We start from the raw sequence: 23,861 nt of genomic DNA on the forward strand, positions 1-23,861 counted from the left end.
TGAACAATTAAGAATTAACTAATTATTGAAAACGAAGTACATTCTTCATGATCGATGGATGCTATAAATCAATAGTGGTACAATATTACACCTAAGAGAAAGCCACCCCTTGGCGCGGCGGAGCGTCACCGGATTTGAGGGCTCTGATGGCAATAATCACTTGCCGGAGTAGATTTGAAATGTTAGTCCTGGCAAGCTCAACTTTAATGTTTGTTGTATACTTTCAGATCAGCATGAGTATCCTTGTAGCGTTGGCTAAGGTAAGCCTCACATTTGATAGGAGGAAACCTGGTGAAAGAAATACACCCAGAAGTTCATGCAACTGTGTGCACGCTCTTATAAAGAAGAAAGGAAGAAATAAATCTGCCACGCAATTTTCTACAGTCTATACTCATCACATTACTAACCGTCAGTAAACAATTGCATGGAAATGATTTCTTACACGCAAAACTATGCTGTATGGAAGTGAGACAGCAGGATGGATTCAAATTCAACATCTAATTTATTTTTTAATTTGCCTCAAGAAGAAAACAATTATCATGCTCAACTCCGAAAAGCAAGCATCCTGGTGCCTCCAGCAACCACGTGAATTATGTATCCTGCAATCCTAAGTCACTTTTCACGTATCAACATCACAAATCATTGGGCTTGACATGATGGCTATCTGCTATCTATAACAAATTATTGTAGATGCAAGATGCTGAGTTTGCAACTGCAACTATTTCAGCCATTCTACAGAAATTATTGAGAGTTGAACTTACTTGGGGGGGTTTTTTTCTGACTTGCAGGTTGGCAAGCATTCCACGAGGCATTCATGACTGGGTTCCACAAAATAGGCAATCTGCCACAGGAAAAAGAAATGAGAAACTTTGAGATTGCAAGCAAACAAAATAAGAACTTTGCATTATGGGAACTTAGACATTTAAAAGGCACACGAGGCAATCCGGCTGAAAGGTAAAAGAAGATTAAAAAAGAAGAAAAAAGGTATCCTTACAGAATATCGCTCTTGACCATTCCCTAGAACTCTGTGCAACGTGGACCTGTGTAATATCAGGTAGAGGACATGATTATGCTGAGAGAGGGTAAAAAGAAATGCAAAAAAGGTAAAAATAAATAAAACTGTAAATTCTCAAGAAATGATGGAAAAATAAATATGACAATAATCAATAATGAAAAAAGTAACTGTAGCACCATTATGGTAGTTTCATCTTCATGACAATCAGACCTCTTAATTAATGTTTAGAAATTCATCATATGTCATTCCCCTTTGCAAATATGCTAAAGATCTGCTTTAGTTAAGCATTTACGTCTCATTTTGAGTGCGGAATGAAAATGGAATTAATGGAAACTATGTAAAGCACGAAAGTTACTTGAAAATACAGTTGCTCCAGCGCTCCAGCATGTCACCAAGATTCACTATAAATGCTCTGTTCAAGATTAGCCAAAGAGAAAAGAATGTCAATATTCCTGGATGTAGAAAGTTCCCTCAACTATTTCTTTGGTACAGGTGTGTACTCTGCTGTGATTCTAAACTTTTAGCAACACCAGAGCATAAAAGGAGTACAGATGAGTAGTGAATAGTTTGCGTTCTATTATAAACTCTCTCCCAAATAACATTCTAGAAATTGAGCACACCACGTAACAGACAAAATGCTGGAGAAGAAGTGTTCAAGTTCATGAACCAATAACTTGACTACACTCCTTGAGATTCTAAAGGTTTGACCATATTATTGCATCCTTTTTTTTTTACTGTTAAATTTTTTTCCTGGAGTCCCAGAACCTGTTTCCAAATTATTAAAAAACAGGACCTTGAAGACTTTTGTATCTCTACTACCTACTTGCAACTTAAGTTTATACTTCTACTAGATATTCTTGAACAAATCAACAATTCAATAGCCATTATTTCATAAAGCATAATTTTGAAGTAGAGCTAATGGTTTCCATCAAAGCAGATGTTACCCTATAAATTGGAATTCAACATACCAGGTTTCCGTTTCAAAACATGTAAGATTATGGTATGTAATTATTTACACAGTTGGAGGTAAAATATAGACATGGAAATGGATATGTAATAGATTCCATAATTTACTACAGCTCCAGAACAGCTAGTCTGACAAGTATCAGTCCATTTCTATCATAGATAATACAAATCTGCAATAGTCCTACAGATGCTCACCCCTTCAGTGGTGCTACAAATTCCCATACTTGAGGTTGAGCATCTTTATCCTTGCATATCTGCAAGAAAATCGAAAGAATTATGACGACTAATAAAACTGTGAAAAAAAAGATGCTATATATACAAAATTTACAAATTGTTCATACTTGGAGGCCATAAACATCATCAGTGGCTAAGAGGGTAATCAGACCATAATCAGAATGTGCTCCAGCCCCATATAATCCTTTTGAGGGATCGGAAATCTGACCTGAAGACCAAACAATGAAACAAGATATAAATTGTACTTGATTGGAGAATGGTCTACGCTACATTCCATAACATTTAATTAAATTATTTAAAAGTTCAACCTGCATAGTGCAGCAAACGCATGACTGCAATTGGATGTCCAAGCATTTCTGGCTCATCAAAGAAATCAGCCTCCAGATCAAGCGCAAGTGCTATGATCCTAGCTACTGCTCTAGCCACCCCTCTGCATTTATAAGAAACTAAATTAAAATTTCAAATGGAATAGAAACCAAATGATGAAAAAAACAAGATGAAGTCTTTGAAGCGACACAAGTGTCTAATGCCAAATGTCCTTGCATGACATGTAATCATTTGCGTGTAGGGTCTAAATCACACGTCATGCATAGATAACTGAGATTCACATCGTTTAAAAACATCCTTAACGTTTTCATATATGTTTGCAAGAGCTTACAGTGCTTGTTGATGAAACTTCTCCATAGTCTGCCTCCATCCAGGCAAAATAACTGAGACACCAACCACCAAAAGAAATTGCAAGATCAAACTTTATCTTTTCCAAAGAAGAAAAATCTTTTCGTGGATTAAAAAAAAAGAAAAAGAAAAAGGAAATACCATCTGAAGGCCAGACATTGGGCCCATAAAAAGGTTTGTCAGCTTCAGGATCATCTTCAGGGACTTCAACTCCAATGTAATACCCCTCCTTATAGTCTCCTACTACCATACAATACATCCAAAAACAAAAAATCATTTTATGTTGATAAATTCATAAAAGAAAAGAAAAGGTAACAATTCCGAATTAAAAAGGAAAAGAAACGAACCATGAATTTGATTATCAGGATCCAAGAGCTCATCCAGAACAGGAGTATAACCCCTATGCTTCTCATTCCTTAAAACCTTCATTTTCTCACTCAATGGCAATTCAAAAAATTTCTTACTCTGCGAAAACACCTCCTCCATGAATTCTTGGCTTATCCCATGATTTGTCACGTAAAAAAATCCACAATCCAAACACGCCTATGCAAAACAAAACCATATTTAAACATTTACTAACTAATTAATTAATCAACAAGGAGTGAATAAAACGAATGACAACTTTGATTGGACAAGAAGGAAAGAGATTATATTTTAAATTACCTGTTTGAGAAGGGAAACAGATTGCTGGACATCAGGGGTTGAAAGATCGATGCAATTAAGGAAGGAAATTGTGGTAGACGCGGGAGTATCATCCTGCTTCGGCATATTCTCCATTCTTTTTTCTTTTTTCCTTTTGAGAGAGTGCGGATTTCGAGGGCCTCAAGTTTCGAGAATTCCTCTCATCGAACCAAGTATTTATAGGCGAGGGTGGAATCCAGAGCTAACGATGTCGTTTCCTTCTTTTTTAACTTTTGCTGATAGCATGAACTCTCTCTCTCCCCTACACTGTCAGGGTTAGGTTATTTCTTTAATTCTTAAAGACAGATTCCAACATCCTTTCGTCGGTTCATGATTGTTTAACGTCCACTTTCATTTTTATTTATGATATCTTGCTATTTCTTATTTAGCTACCATATATTATTATTAGTAAGGCATTTTTTAAGTTAGGTTATGATATGTAAAACTATATATTGTGAATCTTTTAATCCTAGATTAAATGGTTCTTTTTTTTATCTCATTAAAAAACAATTCATTCTCGTGTGCTTATCAAAAAAATAAAAAATATATCTAGTACTATCATTAACTCATCCGAGATTCGATCTAAAGCTCGGGTTACAAGTTAAATAAGTTAATTTAGTTTGGTCTTGTTATGTCTCATTTGTTTTTACTCTTGGAAAATATTTTTGTAAAAAGTTAATTTTTTTTCAAATTTGTTTTTTTGTTGTTTTTAGATTGTTTTAATATGAAAATGTCACAAATAATTTTTTTAAAAAAAACATTATTTCAATGCGTTTTTAAACGAAAAGTATTTTGAAAAGTAATCGTTACTATAATAACAAATATTCTTTAAAAAAAAAGTAAATTGTTCTTTAATGAAAGGATAAAGAGATGAACATGAAAAATTGAAAGAATTAAAAGTTCTAAATGAAACATATTATATTTAAGGAATTATGTGAATTTTTTTTATTTTTAAACTCATTACAATAAATTCTAGTAAATTATATTTAGAACGTGTTTGATAACACGCCTGCTGGATGCGCGTTTTTTTTAAAAATTAATTTTTTTTTACTTAAAATTAAGTTTTTTTAATATATTTATAAATTATTTTAATATACTGATATTAATTAAATTTTAAAAAATAAAATATATTATTTAAATATATTTTTAAACAAAAATCATTTTAAAAAATAACTCTTCCACCGTTTCAAACCCTTTTACCAGTGAATTGCTAGGAAACTGCAACGTCTCATGACCTCTCCTGGAGGCGCTGCGCGTCCAGTCACGGGCCCACAAATAGTTTATTGGGCACTTTAGTCTCTGGTGGAATTTTTTTTTTTTTTCAATTTGAAAGAAATAGTATAATTTATTTATTGGACACTTAAGGTGGACGAAGTTCAACAGAAAATAAAATAGACTGCAAAAAATGATTGAAAATGACAAAAAAGCCATCCAAGTGGGACCAATTTCTGCCCTAGTGGTTCCGGGAAGGAAGAAAAAGTGCCATGTTTCTACTTTGATGTCCTTGACTGGAGAGAGACGGCCATGCAAAACGTTTTCTTTTACAGCGTTCTACAGCAAAAGAAGAAGAAGAAGAAGAAGTTTCATACTTATTAGAGATGATTTTTAAGACATCGGTAAGTTCATGTTTATCTTGATTAATCTTATAAATATTAAAATTAATGATTATGTAAGCTCTCGAAAAATAATTTAAACTCATAATTATTGAATAACAAATTTAAATTCCGACGTGTTGAGTTCTGTTAGCTAGCAGTGGCCAAATTAATTTCTTTGAATATGCTGGCTTACATTCTCGGGCAAAGTTAGAGCCTCATAAGCTTTTATGTCAGCTAGACATCTCAAGAGGGTGTTGGATACAGTGGCCATGCCATGAGAGAGAGGATTTTGTCGTGGAATTTGTAGTTTCGAAATGACATTTCATGGAAAGGGAAACTTCTACAGAAGCTGCTATGGAGGAAAGGATAACAATGTGGCGTCTGTGGTCCAATTTGCAGAAACTTCTAGAAGAGAAATTAATCACAACATGTGGAGTGTGGACATCTAATTAATCAGGGCACCATCGCATCAATTGGCTGTGGCAACTTTTTGCTTAAATTTTTAAAAATTACCGATTCAAATCTTATAAACATCATGGTCATTAAAAACTTATATGATCATTAATTTTAAAAGTGATAAAATTAATTAAGATATACACAAACTGACATGAATATCCACATTAATAAAAAAATTATATATATATATATATATATATTTTTTTTCCAAAATGGTAAATTTGAAATCAATATATAATTAACATTTAGCTATCATATGTTAAGTAAATCGAAGTTAATGCTACCATTAAATGATTCATAATTTCTCAAGATATGTTTCGAAATCACTCCATGATTTTTTTGTGAGGATAAATATTTTATAGACGCACAAATTATAGGGTGGATAATCCCAATGTTCAAATATGAAGGAGAATATCTTGGTTGCTAAAAAAAAATTTAAAAAAAAAAAGGAGAAAAGAAAACCTTCAACGAAATATTCAACTCAAGATAGTAATTAGAGAAAACTCCAAATTAATTTGATAACCCAATCTTTTGTTGATTTTCTATTTCAAATACCTAAATATTTTAATGTTATCTTCGAGTTGCTCGGCTTTTCCCCCTCTCTAATGTGATACTTGTGTGTAAGTTCTATTGTTTTTATGATATGAATGCTGCCTCATGCCATAGGACAAAAGAGTAGAGCCAGATTAAAAATAGATTAAACGCATATTTAAGTACCTAATCTTCCATTAAAATCTAATCTGAGCACCTCACCTCACCTCAATCTATTTGATTTTCTAAGCCTTCATTTTTTTAATATATATTTATAAAATTTGATTTACTATTAATACTTTTTTTAAGAATTAATTATTAAATGTAGTATACCGACTTTGTTGAAGGAAAAATAATTAACATTGAATAAAATTTTAAAAAATGAAGAACAACGCATGCATGATGACTGATGAAGGCCTGTAGAAGGTCGTCTATAGACTTGTACATTGGGTTGCAGTTTGATTATAAGGATGTTTCGGGCTTTGCCCTGTCTATGTTCTTCTCCAAGTTGCAGAGTTTAGCAGCTATGCAGCCTGGAACAAAGACTATCTCTCTTGTAGGGTGCTATGAGCCCAAAACGAAAAAGGAAAATGAAAATATTTTTGGTGCAGTTAATTAGCATCACTTAATTATTTGGACTATTTCTTTCCAAATAGTTTTGGTGCAATTAATTAGCATCACTTAATTATTTAAAATTATCAATACTAATTAAATTTCTGTGTGTTTGCAGACCAGATTCAATCTAAGCTCATAGTTAACTATCGTTCAATTTCTTTGTTAATTAGATATGACGAGAAATTAATGAAAATGCATTGGATAATTGACCCGTGTTTTGTCGTGGATTGCATCAATTTCTTTTTAATATCAAAAAATTGTCAAAGTGCTGATTGATGATGTATTTTTTAATAAAATTCTTTTAATCATAAAATATAAATATGATATATATTGGATGACATCTTTTTTAAATATTGATACGATGATATATTAAATGATATATTTTTTTTTAAATATTGAGATAGCGACATATTGAATTGCCTGAGTTAACATGTTAATTAAATCTACGACCTGAGTTATAAGACCATGATAACTCTATAGAAAACAAATCAAAATAAATTTTGAAGGTCAATTTCTAATCAACTCAATGTTGAAAGATAAAATTGAAAAAAATATATATTATGAAACTTAATTTTCAACCAACCCAATTTTAATAAAAAAAGGGATAAAAAAACTACCCAAGTTAACCTGAGTCACAAGATCGGGATAACCTTATAGAAAACAAATTGAACAAAATTTATGAAGCTCAATTTCGAACTAACCTAATTTTAATCAAAAAATGACAAAAAAAAAACCCAAGTTAACCTGGGTCACGAGATCGGGATAACCCTATAGAAAGCAAATTGAAAAAATAATTATGAAGTTCAATTTCCAACCAACCCAATTTCAAAAGATAAAATAAAATAAAATCAATTAAAAAAAACAATTTAAGTCAACCTAGACTATCCTGTTAAACCCAAGAGTTGGATTATGAGACCGACATAACATTATAAAAAAATAAAAAAAATTTATAAAACTCCTTTCCCAACAAATTCAATATTAAAGGTTGAAATCAAGAGAACAAAAATAAATTTATGAGATCAGAATAACTTCACAGAAAACAAATTGAAAAAAAAATACGAAACCAAATTTGAAAACAACCTAATATTGAAAGATAAAATTGAAAAATAAAATAAAAAGAAGAAGATTGAGTTGTTGGAGGGTGAAATTGAAAAAAAAATTATTCAATTAAAAAATTACCCAAGAAAATAAATAGAGTTAACCTAGGTCAACCTGCCATAGTAGCGATTCGGATCATGAGATCGAGATAACTCCATGAAAGCAAATAAAAAAATATTATGAAATCCAATTAAAAAAATTATTCAATTAGAACCCTAGAAAATAAACATAGTCAACTCAGGTTAACATATCAAACTTGTAATCGAGTTATGAGATCGGGATAATCTCATAAAAAACAAATATTTTAACAAGATTGGAAGACCTAAATGTAGAAATTCGAATATATATATGACCTGCCATCTATATTATTAAACTTGTATTCCTTCGCATGGCAAGTTTCAAAGGCTTAATTTGGCGTGAAACAGAACTTCAGGGAGACCAACTGGCAGAGCCAAACGAAGTCCTGTTTCCTTATTCATGCTCTAGACCTCAACTTCTGGATCAAGGCTTTTAACCCACTTCACCAACTTCATTGAAAGGATTGGCTACTCTCCCACAAATCGTGGCACCCAACTATAGGGCTTGGGTTAACACAAGGATGCAAAAACAGTAAAAGCCAGTTGGCACACCCTTCTTTGAAAAAATTATCATCGACAACATGATCTCCTTCAAGAATATATATATATAGAAGTAAGGAAAAGATTGATGATGCAAAAGGGTATGTGCTTAATCCTATGATAGATATGTTTTATATGAAAAATAATGTCAGAAACGGTGAGCCACAGGAAGCTTCCAGCCGTCCACCGACTTCCAAAGAACAGATTAGTGAGTTTGAAATGGGTTTTAATTTTAAAGCAGACCAGGTGCATGCATGGAATCTTGATATTCTTTAAGAATAAATTTCTACAGTTCATGATAAAAAAAAAACTTGAACAGTAGAGAGATGTGGCCAGATTTGAATGCTTCTTGTAGGTCCTCGCCCATATTGTTTTTGTTTTTCCTCGGAGGCTAACGTCCAGAAACTGCAGCAAATCATTCGAGATTTCTCGACCCCGTTTTCGCCTACTGAGTTAAATCACTTCCTTCAAACTGATGTATCAAATTGAATCTTAACTGAGTAAAATGGATAGTGACTTGACGTACCAGGTTGGATATATCGATTTTAGGTCAACTTTTTTCAGGCAACCGACCTGAGTTATTGCCTTCTCAATGCATGTGACAGTAACAAATATCTTCAATCACTGCTCTGGAAGTCCTCGTGTCTGGAGCTCGTATGTATGAACATATAAATAACTGTTCTCGGTGCTCGTGCAGTTGTGCTGCTTCCTCGCCGGACAGAACCCTCTTATTTTTTTAAAAAAAATATAATAATAATAATATATAGTTATTGAAATAAAGTTAAAAATATATATAAAATATTGCTTACAATAAAAGTATAGTAATTTCAAAGCTGGGATATTTTGATAAATTTCCTATTCAGATTACTACTATTACTACTATTATTATTATTTTAATGACTATCATCACCATCATCAATTATTTATGTTATTATTATTGTTGTTATTATCACAATCATTACTATTATTATTAAAATTACAATCATTATCACTTTTATCATCATTATAATAAACTACCACTTCTCATATCATCACTATTATTATTATTATTATTACCACCACCACCACCACCACTATTATTAATTTAATTATTGTTGCTGCTACTATTATTAATATTATTATTCATTTTATTTTTACCACCATCACTACCACCACTATTAGAATCATCATCATCATTACTATCATTAATAATAATATCATCATTATCATTATTGAAAAAAAAAACCTTAAGTTTATTTGAATGATAGAACTCAAAATTATAAAAATTTTGACAAAATAGCCAAGAATAATGATAAGAAATCAAAAGAAGGAGGACCAAATTGAAAATCATTATTATTCTTATTGAAAAAACAAAACAAAATCATAAACTTGATTTGAAGGATAAAATTAAAAACAATAAAAATTTTGATAAAAGGACAAAAAAAAATTAAAAGCAGAAAGACTAAATCAAAACATATTACATATACAAATTAGAAACCAATGGTTAAATTGAAAATAAATAAAACTTTAACAAAATAAAAAATAAAAAAATACTAAAATCAAAACAAAAAGGATTGGATTTGAAATACCAATAACAATGAGGACCTGCTTTTCTAAAGGCAGGAGAGAGAAAAGAGGGAAAAACATGGTCACCAGCGATAAACCAACTAAAAATTTGTTTACTTAAAGTGGAGAATCTTAATAAAATTTGAATTAAAATACGAATCTAATAAACTTAGTATTGTGGTGACTGAATTTGATGTGACTGAATTTGAAGTGTGAGGTTGAATTGTGTTAGATTAGGGGAAGGGGTGACTGTTTATTGCCAAAAAAAAAAATTGCATAAGGAAGAAGGAGAAATGAGGGAGGGTGAGAGGTAGGTCAATTGTCAGGTTATAAATTAAATATTACTGACGATATTATCAACATAATTATTTTGTCAGTAACTCCATCGATCATTCTGTCGGGAAAAATATCATGTCACCATACAATTTGCCCTTTTAAATCTCACTGTAATATCTTTTGTAATTTCCTTAGTATATACCAAGAAAATTTTTTTATCAGCATATTTACAGATGTACTTTACCGTTGGGTTAATTCCATCAATAATGCCTCATGTAAAAGTTACATGTCATCGTACTATTTGATCTTTTTTTTTTTTATTTTTCCACTGCAATTCTCTCGGTATATATTGTGAGAGTTTTTCTGTTAGTATTTACTGATGAATACAAGGATGAAAAATTATGTCGGTAAAAGTCATCACAATATATCGATAGAAAAAATCTGTCAGTATTTTTATTTATATTTGTTAATTTTTAGTGAAATTAGTATATATTTTGATTGAATATTTTTAAACCACTTTTTTGGATAATTTTTTATGCTCCTATTCAATCGATTAGGCTTTCCAACTCAACAATGCTGAATTGTAAGTCTACAACTAATGTAGAACTTTTAAAAACATCATAGGAAGGAACATAAGAGAATTTAATTACGTATGGAAGCACGTGTTTATTTTACAGTTCTTCAAGCAGTAGTAATTCCATCCCAGAATCCTTCCAAGCTTCTTATCATGCTAATAAACACACGTAGGTGCTACAATTAATGCGCAAGTGTGTACATCTAAGTCTGAAGACTAGCTAAGTCAAAGAAGGCACCTTTCTTGTTCTTTAGTTGAGCGTAGGTTCCTCGCTCCATCACCTTTCCATCGGCGACGAAGGCAATGGAATCTAGATTCTTTATAGTGTTAAGCCGATGAGCTACCACAATCGTCGTCCTTCTAACCATGATTCGGTCCAGTGCTTCTTGCACAACCTGCTCAGATTGCACATCGAGAGCGCTCGTTGCCTCGTCTAGTAATAGGATGGTTGGGTTGCGAAGTATAGCTCTTGCTATTGCTATTCTTTGCTTTTGCCCTCCCGATAGCTGCACTCCTCTTTCACCGCATTCTGTTTCATACCCTTCTTTGAGTGATCTACACAGAATTACAAAGTTTCAGAAGTTTATTATCACATAATTTGTTTAGACATGCATGGAGCTAAACACTCAGTAAGACTTACGAGATAAACTCATGAGCATTCGCTGCTCTTGCAGCCTCCACCACCTCATTCTCGGACGCATCAAGCTTCCCGAACATGATGTTTTCGCGGATGCTTCCTGAATATAACACGGGTTCTTGACTAACAAGAGCCGTGCGCTTCCTGAACCATTGGATGTCTAGTTCCCTTATGTCCACTCCATCTACTCTTACTGACCCCTTCTCGACATCGTAGAATCTTTGAATCAAACCAATCACGGTTGATTTTCCACATCCACTTTTTCCTACTAGTCCAACGCTAGTGCCTGGCTTCACCTCCAAGCAGAACTGCCGAAGTATTAGGGTCTCCGGCCGGCTTGGATATGCAAAATCAATATTCTTCATCTCTATCTTGCCACCTAGTTTTTCCAACTTTGTTCCACTACTTCCATCACCGGCCTATCAGAAATTGCAAGCTGTTTAATGCACAAAACTTGTGCCACAATAATCTATATATGCCAAAATTAACTTCAAAATTATTTTCAGCGTGCAAGAAATGTAACTTACATGGTAAGAACCTGGAATCAGGGATTGCCTGTCCAGAATCTTGAACACAGAAGCCACTGCTGTTGAACCTTTGGATAAATCTGAAGTCATGCTCCCTGCCTCAGCTATAACCTTCCCGGTGCTCACTAAAATGAAAAATGTCTTGAACACATCTCCTGCCGATATCTCTCCCTTTTCCACTAGAGTACCTCCAAACCAGAAGTCTAGAGCCCATGACATGAAAGTTAGGCACTGAGCAGATCCCATGCCAATTCCTGCTAGCCACGACTTTTTCCTGCCCTCCTTCCTTGGTTCCTCCTGAGCCTCGTCAAAAAGTTGAAGCACCTTTCCCACACTTGCAAATGATGTCACAATTCTATGATTATAGACCGCTTCCACCGCAATTTGAGTACTTTGATTTTGTGCCTTGACAAAATTTGTTGAAATACTAGACAGCAAAATTTTCTTCGTGTAGAAACACAGAATGGTGAGGGGTTGCACCGCTATCATAACAATTGCAAGCTTCCAAGCCACGACTAGCCCCATTATCATTGCTATAGTAACTGCAGAAGTGGTTTGAACTAATAAACAAACTCTGTCTGCGATAAGGGTTTTAACCATGGAGGCTTCAGCGCTCAATCTTAAACATAAAGCCCCGCTAGAGTTTTCCTCTTCATCAAACCAAGCTGTCTCAAAACCCAAGATCTTCTCTAGCATTCTCAATCGAATTCTCTTGGTTAGCCTCTCACCCATGTATGCAAAATTGTAGTGTTGCACAAGGTTTATAATGATGGAGAACAAGGAAAGAGAACAGAATATTAAAGAGTATAAACGTATTCGGTCACGCACTTCATCATGGTTTGGTGCAAAGAAAGCTGCAATCATTCCACCAACGGTTAACGCATAGACAGGTTGCACAGCACCAAATGTTATAGCTGAAATACTTCCCATCAGGCCTTGCTTCCATTCAGGGGCATTTAAAGAAAGAAGCCGAGAGAAGGAAGGCGCGGGGATGTGCACTGGTTTTGGGCTATCATCAACAGGCAATGGTGAAGCAAAGATGGCTGGACTTGATTTTCCTGTACTTTTCCTAGCGGCACTACTAGTAACTGAAGAAAAGCGAATTTCAGGATTTTGTTCTTGCTCATCACAGCTGAATTGTCTCTGTAACTTTGCTAGTTTGGCATAGTGGCCATTTTGTATGTTGATGAGATCATTGTGGGAACCTATTTCAATGATGCTACCATTGTCAACGACTGCAATGAGGTCTGCATTTCGAACTGTAGAGAGCTTGTGTGCAACAACCTGAAGATTGTTCATTGTTATTGTTAGAGTGGGAAATGATGATCTGATTGTAGCAGGTAGAAAATTAAAAACAATTTTGAAGGAATTCTTTCTGGTTCCAATACATTATTCTTTCACAATTCTTAAGGAAAAATGGTAGAAGTTACCAGTGTAGTTCTTCCCATGGAGGCTTGATCAAGTGCATTTTGGACCAGTGTTTCTGATTCGGAGTCAAGAGCACTGGTTGCTTCATCAAGTAGGAGAATCACAGGGTTCTTGATTATTGCTCTAGCAATGGCAATTCGCTGCTTTTGTCCCCCAGATAGGAGTGCTCCTCTTTCACCAACCTATTACACAAAAGCCTTGCCTTTAAGATGACTATACCGAAGAACTAGCACATATGGAATTGTTTTGCACAAGTGACTGCAAAAACACCCTTTAAGATGACTATACCGATCTCAGGTAGATTGATAGAAAAATGACTAGAAATTATTACCTTTGTTTCATACCCCTCTGGAAGCTGCCTTATAAAGTTGTGAGCATTTGCAGCCATAGCCGCAGCCATGATTTCATCCATGGTGGCATCAAGCTTCCCAAACATGATATTCTCTTTTATTGAAGTCCCAAACAAAGCATGGTCTTGACTAACAAGACCCATTTGTCCTCTTATCCATTTCAAATTCAATGTTCTTAGATCAACACCGTCAATCTTGACAATGCCACTATCAACATCATAGAAACGCTGGAGTAACGCAATTGCTGTGGACTTTCCACTCCCACTTGCTCCAACAAGAGCTACTGTTTTTCCTGCCTCAACTTTCAGGTTGAAATCTTTGAGAACAACGGCATCTGGACGACAAGGGTATGTGAAACTGACATTCTGGAATACAATTTGGCCTTGGATTTTGTCTAATACACGTCCTTTTGTGTCTTCGCTATCGATTTCTGGAACTCTATCAATCCTTTTGAATATCCGTGTAGCAGCAACAGAAGCTTCTGTGAAGTACTTCAGATCAGGAAGTGCAATTCCAAGGGATCTGCAAACAATTCAATTGCTAAATAATTAATGATTCAGAAAGTGGATTGTTTTCATTAATTATCCTGTCTAGTAGCTAGATATGGTGATTTCCATGGAACTTCTACAGAAAAACATTTTGATGCATACAACTAGACACATGTTTAACATAACATTTGATTTCATTCCTTTTCTTAAGGAAAAAAAAAACATTTATAATCATTTACTTCACTTCTAGCAATTAATAATTACTATTACAAGCTAGTTAACAACTTAATGTTCAATCTAGTGCCACTAATATTTAAGATTGATGGACGATCCATTTACAATAACCCACTAAGCTTAATTTCTTTCCTTGTACTTGGACTGTTTTTCTTCTTCTTTTCCTTTGAATTTTTCCTAACTGGAACTTCTGTAGATGACATTACTATCACACACCAAGCATTTTTTTTTTTCATTCCTCCCTTTATAAAAAGAAGAAAAGGCAAAGGTAATTCTTTACTTACAAATTCTCCACTTTATAAAAGAATGACATGACTATACCTTTAAAAGATTAGTCGCAGGCAGTGCCTTTAAGAGTTTAAGTGAGTGTAGAGGTCATAAAAAAATAGTACTGCAAGTGAAAACTCATGCGTACGGGGGAAAGTTTGTGAGATATATGAATAAATTTATTTCTGCAATAATTTGCCTTTAAATTAGACATTCTAATGGTTCGATAATGTTTAGGGCAAGGCAGTTTCACGAAGGAAAACAACATTTTGGTAGATGCTTTCAACAAATGTGGACAGATCCGTTGGCCTATGAGCTGCATGTCCTTTAGCCTCGATGAGCTTAGGGCACAATTTAAAGGTCCAAGTCCAGCTTCAGGACTGACAACTAGAAACTACCATGAAGCTTCAAAGAATCACAAGTGCCAGAGATTCTTGGTCTAATCGTAATCCTCATGAGATAAAACTGGAAGGTGGTTACATTTTCTGTCATCAACTGAGTTCAGAAAGTGTGCCAACTACACATATGCTGGAAAAGCTAAATCAAAAGACACAATTTTACAGATTTCAAATGAGAAAGTAGGCATACTTAAAGCCTTGCCACTAAATCCCTACCCCTTCATGTTTCTAGTATCTAATATATATGTAATCAATTAACAATAAGAAATCCTTGATCCGACACAAAGTTCAGAGACAGATTGTATATAAAATGTGTACATGCTATCGGAATCTCAAATCAATACTATCATAACAATTTTGTTAAAGTTGGGGAGAGCTTTTCCCAGTCTAGGGATTGTAGGTTCAATTATGGCTACTTAGGAATATACATGTTGAAACCTTTCGATGAACCTATTAATATTTTTCATGAAATTATTTGTTTGTTTTGATAATGAGGGATAATTTGAGAAGGATCTACTGAAGATTCACTTGGCAGGTAGCACCTCACTAGACATATCAATATTTAGACTGACCATGCACAAATCTAAAGTTATGATGAAAGAAAGCCACTCACAGTCCACTCAATATGAAGGAAATGCCAGCAGCATAGATCCTCCCTCCACTTTCTCCTTTGTACATGACCAAATGACTTCCATACCAAGCAAGGAAAGCCCATATTGCAAAAGAAAGCCCTGTACTCCCAACAGCAAGACCTTTGGCAATACCCTGCTTGATTCCCAATTTTGTTGTTCTATCCAATATTTCTGAATACCTATCGATGATTCTCTTCTCGGCAGTGAATGAATAAATAGTCTTGATGGAACTTAATGCCCGCTCCACGATGGAGTTTGCTTTGCCATACTCCGTCCGAGCTTTCTTTGACAAGTAGAGAAGGTATTTTCCGTATATCATTCCAGGGATGATTAGAAGAAGAAGAGTTGGGAAGGCTACTAAAGACAGTCTCCATGAAAAGTATGTGGCAAAGGCAAGTCCCGAGAAGAATACAGACGCGTGCATCAAAAATATGGGCACCTAAAAACATTAGAGATGATGTTAAATAAGTGCTCCTATGAGAATAATATCAATAAAAATGAATACAGAATTTGAGATCTTGGAGTACTTTCATCCTTCATAACATTTGTACATCAAAGGAAGATTGTAAGGGAAGCAAAAGGAAAGGGGTGGAGCAGATTTGCCAATCTACCTCATATATAGAACTTAAGATGTTTTCTGTCCATAAATAGACGAAACCTTAAGTTTACCTTTTCACTTAGTACTTCTTGTACGAGAGAAGTATCGTTTGATATGCTGTTGATGATCTCTGAAGTAGTTGCTTCCTGTGAATCATAGAACCCAACTTCTTGTCGAAGTATAGCTTCCAAATACTTGTATCGGATCTTCAAAACCTGTCTCTCGCTCGTTTTACTCCAACAGTAACCCTCTGTGAATATAAAATGAACTGATTTAGTGCAACAACAGTCAAGGAAATAATTTTCACCAACTTAATTAATCACTTGTTTTTCTTAATGGGGTAGTGTCAGTATCTAGGGTTCCAAAAGATGCTTTCATTTCGTGTTCTACTGTAATTGTTTGTAGTGACGTTTGCTGTCGGCCTCCTTTTGTTCCTGGAGTGTTCTTTGGGTACACAGTGGATTGAATTATGTTTGCACCACTTTTCCAAACAAGAATTGTCTTGAGAAAGAAAAGCAAAGTCATGTGTATAGATCAAATTAGTGCCGTTGAGATTACCCATAAAAGCCATCACCATGACCGCTAATCCCAAGTACACAAAGTCTAAACTGCACTGTTGACAGAAACAAAAAAGGAAATCTGTGTTTTAGTTAGCAAGAGAGATAGAGGAATGAAAATGTTGACTGGCAAGTCACTGACCTTTTGGACCTCAACCATGAAATTGTAATTATCTTGTCGTGTCTGACCATAACCCAAGCTATTCATTATGCGGCTGGCAAACACCAGTAAGCAATTTGTAGACATGCCATCTCCAATAGCTCCAATAGTACCCAGCAGCATAAGCAATATATCATTCCAATCTGCATATCTAAAGATATTGGCTATAGACTTCCTCTCCTCTCCTCTCCTCTCGTTCTTCTTTAGAGAATTCATTTTACTCGCAAAAATAATCTTCGTGCAAAGATCCTGTAGGATGCTGCAGTACTGGCTAGCTAGCACCAAGAAAGAGGTAGAAAAGGCAAAGTTTTGTGCATTGGAGACCTGACTCCCTCAACCCAAACAAATACTGATACTCTCGTATCAATATATATATATATATATATATATATAAGAGTAGATCAAGAAGTGAGTGGTGATTTTCCATGAAGCGGACCCAAATTTGTCATAAAGTTTCATGTGGGGTGGTTAAAGAAAGGCATTCTTTCATAGTGGTCACTTTCTGTAGCATCAAGCAAAGCTTAAGACAAGGATAAAAAGAGTGTTTTCAAGAAAGATGACTATGACCAATTGGGCCTGCCTGGTAATGTTTCCTTTTCCATTCCTATATATTTGCTTGCTTTAGTCTAGTTTGTTTAAGATATGATACCTAAAAGCTCTTCGAGCTTGCCCAAGCCTATTCCTTTGTCATTATTATTTTATTAATTAAAGTGAAAAAAGTAAAATTTAAATTCATAACATTTAATCATCAAGATTCTAATATCAAGATTAATTAATGATTTACAAAACGGATCCTTATTTTTCTGTCAGCTTCTTGTCGACTTTGATATTACCATCTATTTGTATATCATTATCCCAAGATATTTCAAACATATTATGGTTTGTGCAACCTTACCTTGCCAGTGAATGTACTAATAATATTAATTTAATTATATACGAGACTCAAAAACTGAAAATCTACCATTTAGATACACAATTACTGTAATATTTTCCTCCATCAGAACAAAAATCTAAATCCGTTCTATCTACCCTATAAAGGAATCTGTCCAGTCAAAGGGCCGCTCTTGTTGAAGGAATCATTATAAATGCCTGCATGATACTAATAATTACACGACTAGACTAAAATATTCTTGCAGGTCATCTGTTCAAATCTTTCGTGTCAGTAGTTCCATTCTTTTTCTAGCTAGCGTTTCTGTTTCAATGCAGTAAAAACAGTAGTCTACACTGTGGCCTCGTAATGTTTTAAAGAAACTAATATTATTGATCTTAAGAAAGAAGAAAAGGCTGTGACTGAAATGAAAGGCTAGCTAGCTGCTAGCTTTTTGAAAAATGTATAATATTAGCGATGAACATAATTACAGAGCTCAAGCATATTTTAGTGTAGCATATGTTAAATAAGCAGACAAGAAAAATATGAGATTGTTGAGTTGATGAAGCATATTCTTCTTTCACTTGAATATTAATTATTTAATAAATTGGCTTTCCTGCATGCTGATGATCAGACCATATTCTGTCATACCACTATGTGGCTAGCTGTCTTTGTTGGACTCTCAAGATCCTCTTATACATATCTCCGGCCACACGGAATCAACAAATATATATATATATATATATATATATATATATATATATATATATGATGAGACCTGTCTGTTCCAGATTCTTTTGCTCTTTATTCTCGTAATTCTTTTAACAAGCATCCAATAAGCTCCAAACATCTGGTCACAACCGTACACTGTCCAAAGAGATCTTCTCTGAAGCCTCCCAAGCATAGGAAAAATAATTAAAATCAATGAATATTAAAGAAGACATTTATGACATCTTGTAATGAATTGGATGGTTTCATATTGGTGGATTATCTTCGTTTTATTTATTATAAAAAGAATCTCTTACAGGTTGCTTGAGGCCATATTTAATTTGGCTTATGCATAAATAACCTAATTTTTTATGTTAATATATATAAGCAAATACATGAAATATAAGATATTCAAAGTATTATTTCAATCTAATAACTGAAATTATTAGGTAAGGTTTTAAGACATGATTTACATCTCTTTAAGTAAAAACTCTTTAAACTTGAAATTTATACTCGAACTCGTAACTGATTCGTCATCAAAACTATATATATATATATATATATATATATCTTTCGAAGTTAATTTAAGATATTAATAACATCAAAGGATCATTTTAATTTAATAATTTAAGTTATTAGATAAGATGTTAAGATATAATTTATATTATTTGTATCAAAGAATCATCCCAACTTAATAGCTTAAGCTGCTAGGTGAGGTCTTAGGATATGATTTATATTATTCTCTAACACACTCCCTTAAGTGAAAGCTATTTGGGCTTGAAACTTGCACATGTCTACTTTATCTTGTGCTTAATTTTTATCAAATAAATAAGGATGGTGAGATTTGAACTCGTGATCGTTTGGTCATCAAGGTTCTGATACCATATCAAAGAACCATCTCAACTCAATAGTTTAAACTGTTATATGAGGTCTCAGGATATGATTTATATTATTCTCTAACAATATGAAGTAAAATATTTTTGAACTTGAAATTTACATTCAAATCCATAACGACTTGGTTATTAAAGTTTTATATATTCTAATCTTTAGAATAAGAATATTTTCCAAAGACCCCATACCTTAGTATCACATATATACCAACAGCATGCAGCTGTTGAGGAAGAGGAATAATGCACAAAATCTCTTAATTTCTCCTAGAAAAAGAAACCAGAAGACTAAGAACGCGTAAATTTGCTATATGATAAGAATAATTGGGGCTCCACCCGATCAGACTGTCTGCTCGACTTTTTCAAATTAATTCGTCTTCCAAAGTATCATATTCTTATTGAAAATCAGTCTATTATTCCCTTCCAAATATCACATATGTCTAATTAGCAGTGGAATAATATTTCCTTACTATTCTCTTAGCCCCCATATGTATCATGTGCAGTGTATGGATCCAAGTTGGAGAATTCATTGTTCTTATGAGTGGGTTAGAGAAGCATCTTACATCTTTCATCATTGATTCTCTTCAAAAAGAGATTTGAACGTAGCAGGCCAGTTTCTTCATCTGTTCTTCTTCTTCTTCTTCTTGTTTTCATGGAAACCTGTCACTGTACGCACCCTTATAAATTCAATGAATCGTAACCCTTCATTTATCTATATTTTCTAATTAATATGTCCAACTGTTGATTTTCCATCAAAATTAGCGATCATGTTCATCGTTCATGTTACCTTGGTTCTTATATTTCCATTCTTTCAAGATTATATATGTAAGAAAAAAAATATAAATAAAAAACAATAGAAAAAATTTACAGAAGTACATATAATTAATAAGAAAATATGGATAAATTTTTAAAGATTATCATTAATTGATTTATTTTCATACAATGATATTGTGGTTGAGGGAATTAATTATTATTGAGAAACTAAAATAGAAACCATGTTGTTGATAAAAAAAACATCATGGTTTTGTCAAATAATTAAATACATACATAAATAAGAAGAGAGAATTTTGACTGAAATTAAAGATACATTTTTTACTCTAGAATTTAAATCATTGAAATTCTTTCTCTCTCTTTTATTATTATTTTTTGATAATAAAATAAAAATTATTATTTATTATATAAATATGTTTTCCTTCTCTCTTCTTATTTTACTAATAAAGTCTGGTTTCGGCGTGCCGAGTTTGCCACCCGGACCTGAGACATGAAACTTTAAGGTAAATTCAAGAGGAAAGTACATTAGAAGAAAAGAAAATCCTGCAGAATGTTTTTTTCAAAAAAGATGCAAAGCCTAATTTATATACTGTAGTGAAAAGAAGATAAATAAAAATGTGATATAAAAGCTAAATAAAAAATAATTATGACGATGAAGTTAATTGTCAACATAGACGCAGGTTGATTAGTAAATTAATCTATAATAACTCTCCAAATTACAAGATGATTACTTTCAACATTAATTCACTTGATTAATTATTAATATTGTATTAGTGAATATATCTTCTAGTTAGTCAATCATTCGTTTGGTTAATTATACATGGCATTGATTTTATTCAAGTAAAATATATTTATTATTAATAATTTTTTTATTTTTAATATTCAATTATATTTGATTAATGAATCTAATGTATGATTAATAAATCTAGAGTAAAGATAAAATTCGTGTAACAAAAATATTTTGCATAAGAAATTATAAAATTATTATAATTACGAGATTTCTATTGCATCAAAACATTGTTCTTAAATGTTTCTTGTCAATTATCTTTTAAGAATAGACATTAATTAGAGTTGTTGAGACCCGTTCATATTATGTTCCTTTTTTTACTAAAAAAATCAACTACTTTCATTAACCGAGGTATAGGGATACCTGAAACTAATATATGTTGGTGTTTATTAAATGACATGAACACTAAACTAACTCGCAATTAATTGTTATGCCTCTTATTTTCTATACATTAAAAGATAGTACAACAATATAGTATATAAACACTTAAACATAAAAGAAAATGAGTTACCACTCAAGCAATCTATTTCTTCTAAAAAATCTAGAAGATTTTTCATTTGTGGTTCGTGAAGATTATCATTAAAGATCGACTGCTTGAACAATTTGTAGCTTGCGACATCTTAATCTTTAAATAATTATTCAAATCTAAATAAACATATAATCTTCAAATAATTCTCATGTAAATCCTAAATAATTCTACGAATATATAGTACATTTCATGCAACCCAACATAATCTCCATAAGTTTATCAATACTTATAAACGTGCAATTATCAATCAATAGTTCTTTATTTGGATACTTGATGGAAGAACATTATTTTACTCAGACACAGATGCATTCAGACTATAAGAACTTACACATCGTGTATAATTACACTAATCAATACTATCCTATGCGCACACTAATCTTAGCTAATTGACTATTCTTAATTGGGTTTAGTTTTTTTTTTAAAAGCAGCTTTCCTAATAACAACGTGGATCAACTTCTTTTTTTTTTTTGTCTGGTTCAAATAATAAACGTGGATAAATGAAAGTTACTTCGGCTTTCCGCCCAAGAATTAGCCGCCTGTAATGGAGCCGCCGCCCCTCTTCGTCAGCCATTTTTGCTTATTAACCCTATGGAAGATCACCTGTGTAGATTAGGTTAAGAGTCACCAGTTCTTGCTTATTAACGTCAGGCAATTAGTGGGGCTTAATAATAAAGAATTACATGCGGAGCACATTGTGCTGTTAGCAATATAAAGACACTTTTCAACACAGTTATAAACTATCATTATTTTGACCACATTTCTTGATCGTCACCAGAGAGCAGAGGCTACAGACTCGCATTTTAAAACTCAATTTTCAAAATTGGTCAAAAGCATTCAACGCGGCCACAGCAATTTCAACATTCTCACCGCCTTTACATTGTTTCTGGCAATCAAATAAGCAGATACATTGAATTCCCAGAGTATTTTTTTTTCCCTGTGATCAAGCACATGAATCATGTGACACATGTAATTTGTTTGGTTCATATATATGATACTTGTGTTTATCTGCCTACCCTAATTCACAAACACTCATATCGTGGGATAACTTGAATAATCTGCAGCCCGGATAGACTAATATAAAGAACAGTAAAACAAATAAGAAAATAATCTAATATTAAAGGATAAAATAAAATAAAAAATCAATTTAAAACATAGAAACATAAAAAATAAAAGTTAACTTGACTAACACATGACCAATGATATGAGATCATGATAAAAAAAACTATTTAAAAAAAAACCTAAAAAAAATCATAGCTAATTTTTTTAGAAAAAAAAACTTGAGTTAATTGGATTAACTTGACTAACTTGTAAATCGTAATAACCCCACATAAAAGAACATAGAAAAAATAATAAAGCTTAAGAGCCAATAACCAAACCCTAAAAGATGAAAATGAAAAAAAAATCAACTTCAAGAAAAGAAATTTGGGAAAAAAATCCCTAGTCAATTCAGGTTACTTTGACTAATACATGACACACAATATGAGATCATGATAAAAAAAATGAATTTAAAAAAAAACTAGAAAAAAAATTATCAAAGTTAAATTAATAAAACAAATACTTGAGTCAAGTTAACTTAACTTAACTAACTCATGACCTAGGATAACCTTACTGAAAGAAAATCATAAAAAATAACGAAGCCAAAGGCTTAAAAACCTAATGTTAAATGATAAAAAAAAAACTCAATTCAAACCGAGTTAACTTGACTTATCCATGATCTAGGATATAAAAATCAAATCTGGTATAAAAATAAAAAAAATTCATAATCATCAAAAATTAAAAAACAAAACAAATAATAATAAAATAACAAAGATTAAATCTGATTTAAAAAATAAATTAAAAAATAAAAAATAAAAAATAAAAAATAAAATAAATTAAGAAAATATTACAAAATAGTAATAAAGAGAACTTTTCTCCTTCTATGTTGACTATTTATATTTTTCCTCTAATTCCCCTTGTCTTATCCAATATATAAAGGAAATAGGCATCTCTGTCATAAATTTGATAAATACTAATGAAATTTTTTTATCAGTAGATTGCAATGAACTTTATCAATAAATTTCTTTATTATATCCCTAGGTAAAGGGAATTGCACTGGAGAAAAAGAATGAATAAAAAAATACAGAAAAATACATTGATGTGTAACTTTTATCAACAGTT

The 23,861-nt window shown here is 32.7% G+C and overlaps 2 protein-coding genes across 4 annotated transcripts; both read right to left on the reverse strand.

Moving 5' to 3' along the window:
* Positions 1–3,842, reverse strand: LOC133674095 (2-oxoglutarate-Fe(II) type oxidoreductase hxnY-like). 2 transcript variants are annotated; one of them, XM_062095078.1, is made up of 11 exons: positions 3,554–3,842; positions 3,238–3,433; positions 3,032–3,133; positions 2,874–2,925; positions 2,524–2,645; positions 2,323–2,423; positions 2,177–2,235; positions 1,371–1,427; positions 995–1,040; positions 762–841; positions 1–288 (listed from the first exon to the last, which is right to left on the reverse strand). In XM_062095078.1, exons 1-11 carry the CDS (start codon positions 3,665–3,667, stop codon positions 204–206), a joined length of 1,014 nt encoding a protein of 337 aa, XP_061951062.1. In that variant the 5' UTR covers positions 3,668–3,842; the 3' UTR covers positions 1–203. The 2 variants fall into 2 exon arrangements, with proteins under 2 accessions (XP_061951062.1, XP_061951063.1); XM_062095079.1 differs by having other exon boundaries at positions 3,032–3,130; positions 3,554–3,840.
* A 7,085-nt stretch (positions 3,843–10,927) lies between these two features.
* Positions 10,928–17,505, reverse strand: LOC133673895 (putative ABC transporter B family member 8). 2 transcript variants are annotated; one of them, XM_062094825.1, is made up of 9 exons: positions 17,137–17,505; positions 16,996–17,050; positions 16,509–16,687; positions 15,821–16,278; positions 13,802–14,342; positions 13,473–13,652; positions 12,043–13,326; positions 11,519–11,934; positions 10,928–11,433 (listed from the first exon to the last, which is right to left on the reverse strand). In XM_062094825.1, exons 1-9 carry the CDS (start codon positions 17,368–17,370, stop codon positions 11,082–11,084), a joined length of 3,699 nt encoding a protein of 1,232 aa, XP_061950809.1. In that variant the 5' UTR covers positions 17,371–17,505; the 3' UTR covers positions 10,928–11,081. The 2 variants fall into 2 exon arrangements, with proteins under 2 accessions (XP_061950809.1, XP_061950810.1); XM_062094826.1 differs by lacking the exons at positions 16,509–16,687; positions 16,996–17,050; positions 17,137–17,505 and adding an exon at positions 16,367–16,422.
* Positions 17,506–23,861: the final 6,356 nt, after the last annotated feature.

Source organism: Populus nigra, chromosome 15 (genome assembly GCF_951802175.1).
Source record: "Populus nigra chromosome 15, ddPopNigr1.1, whole genome shotgun sequence".
In the NCBI taxonomy this organism is placed as follows: domain Eukaryota; kingdom Viridiplantae; phylum Streptophyta; class Magnoliopsida; order Malpighiales; family Salicaceae; genus Populus; species Populus nigra.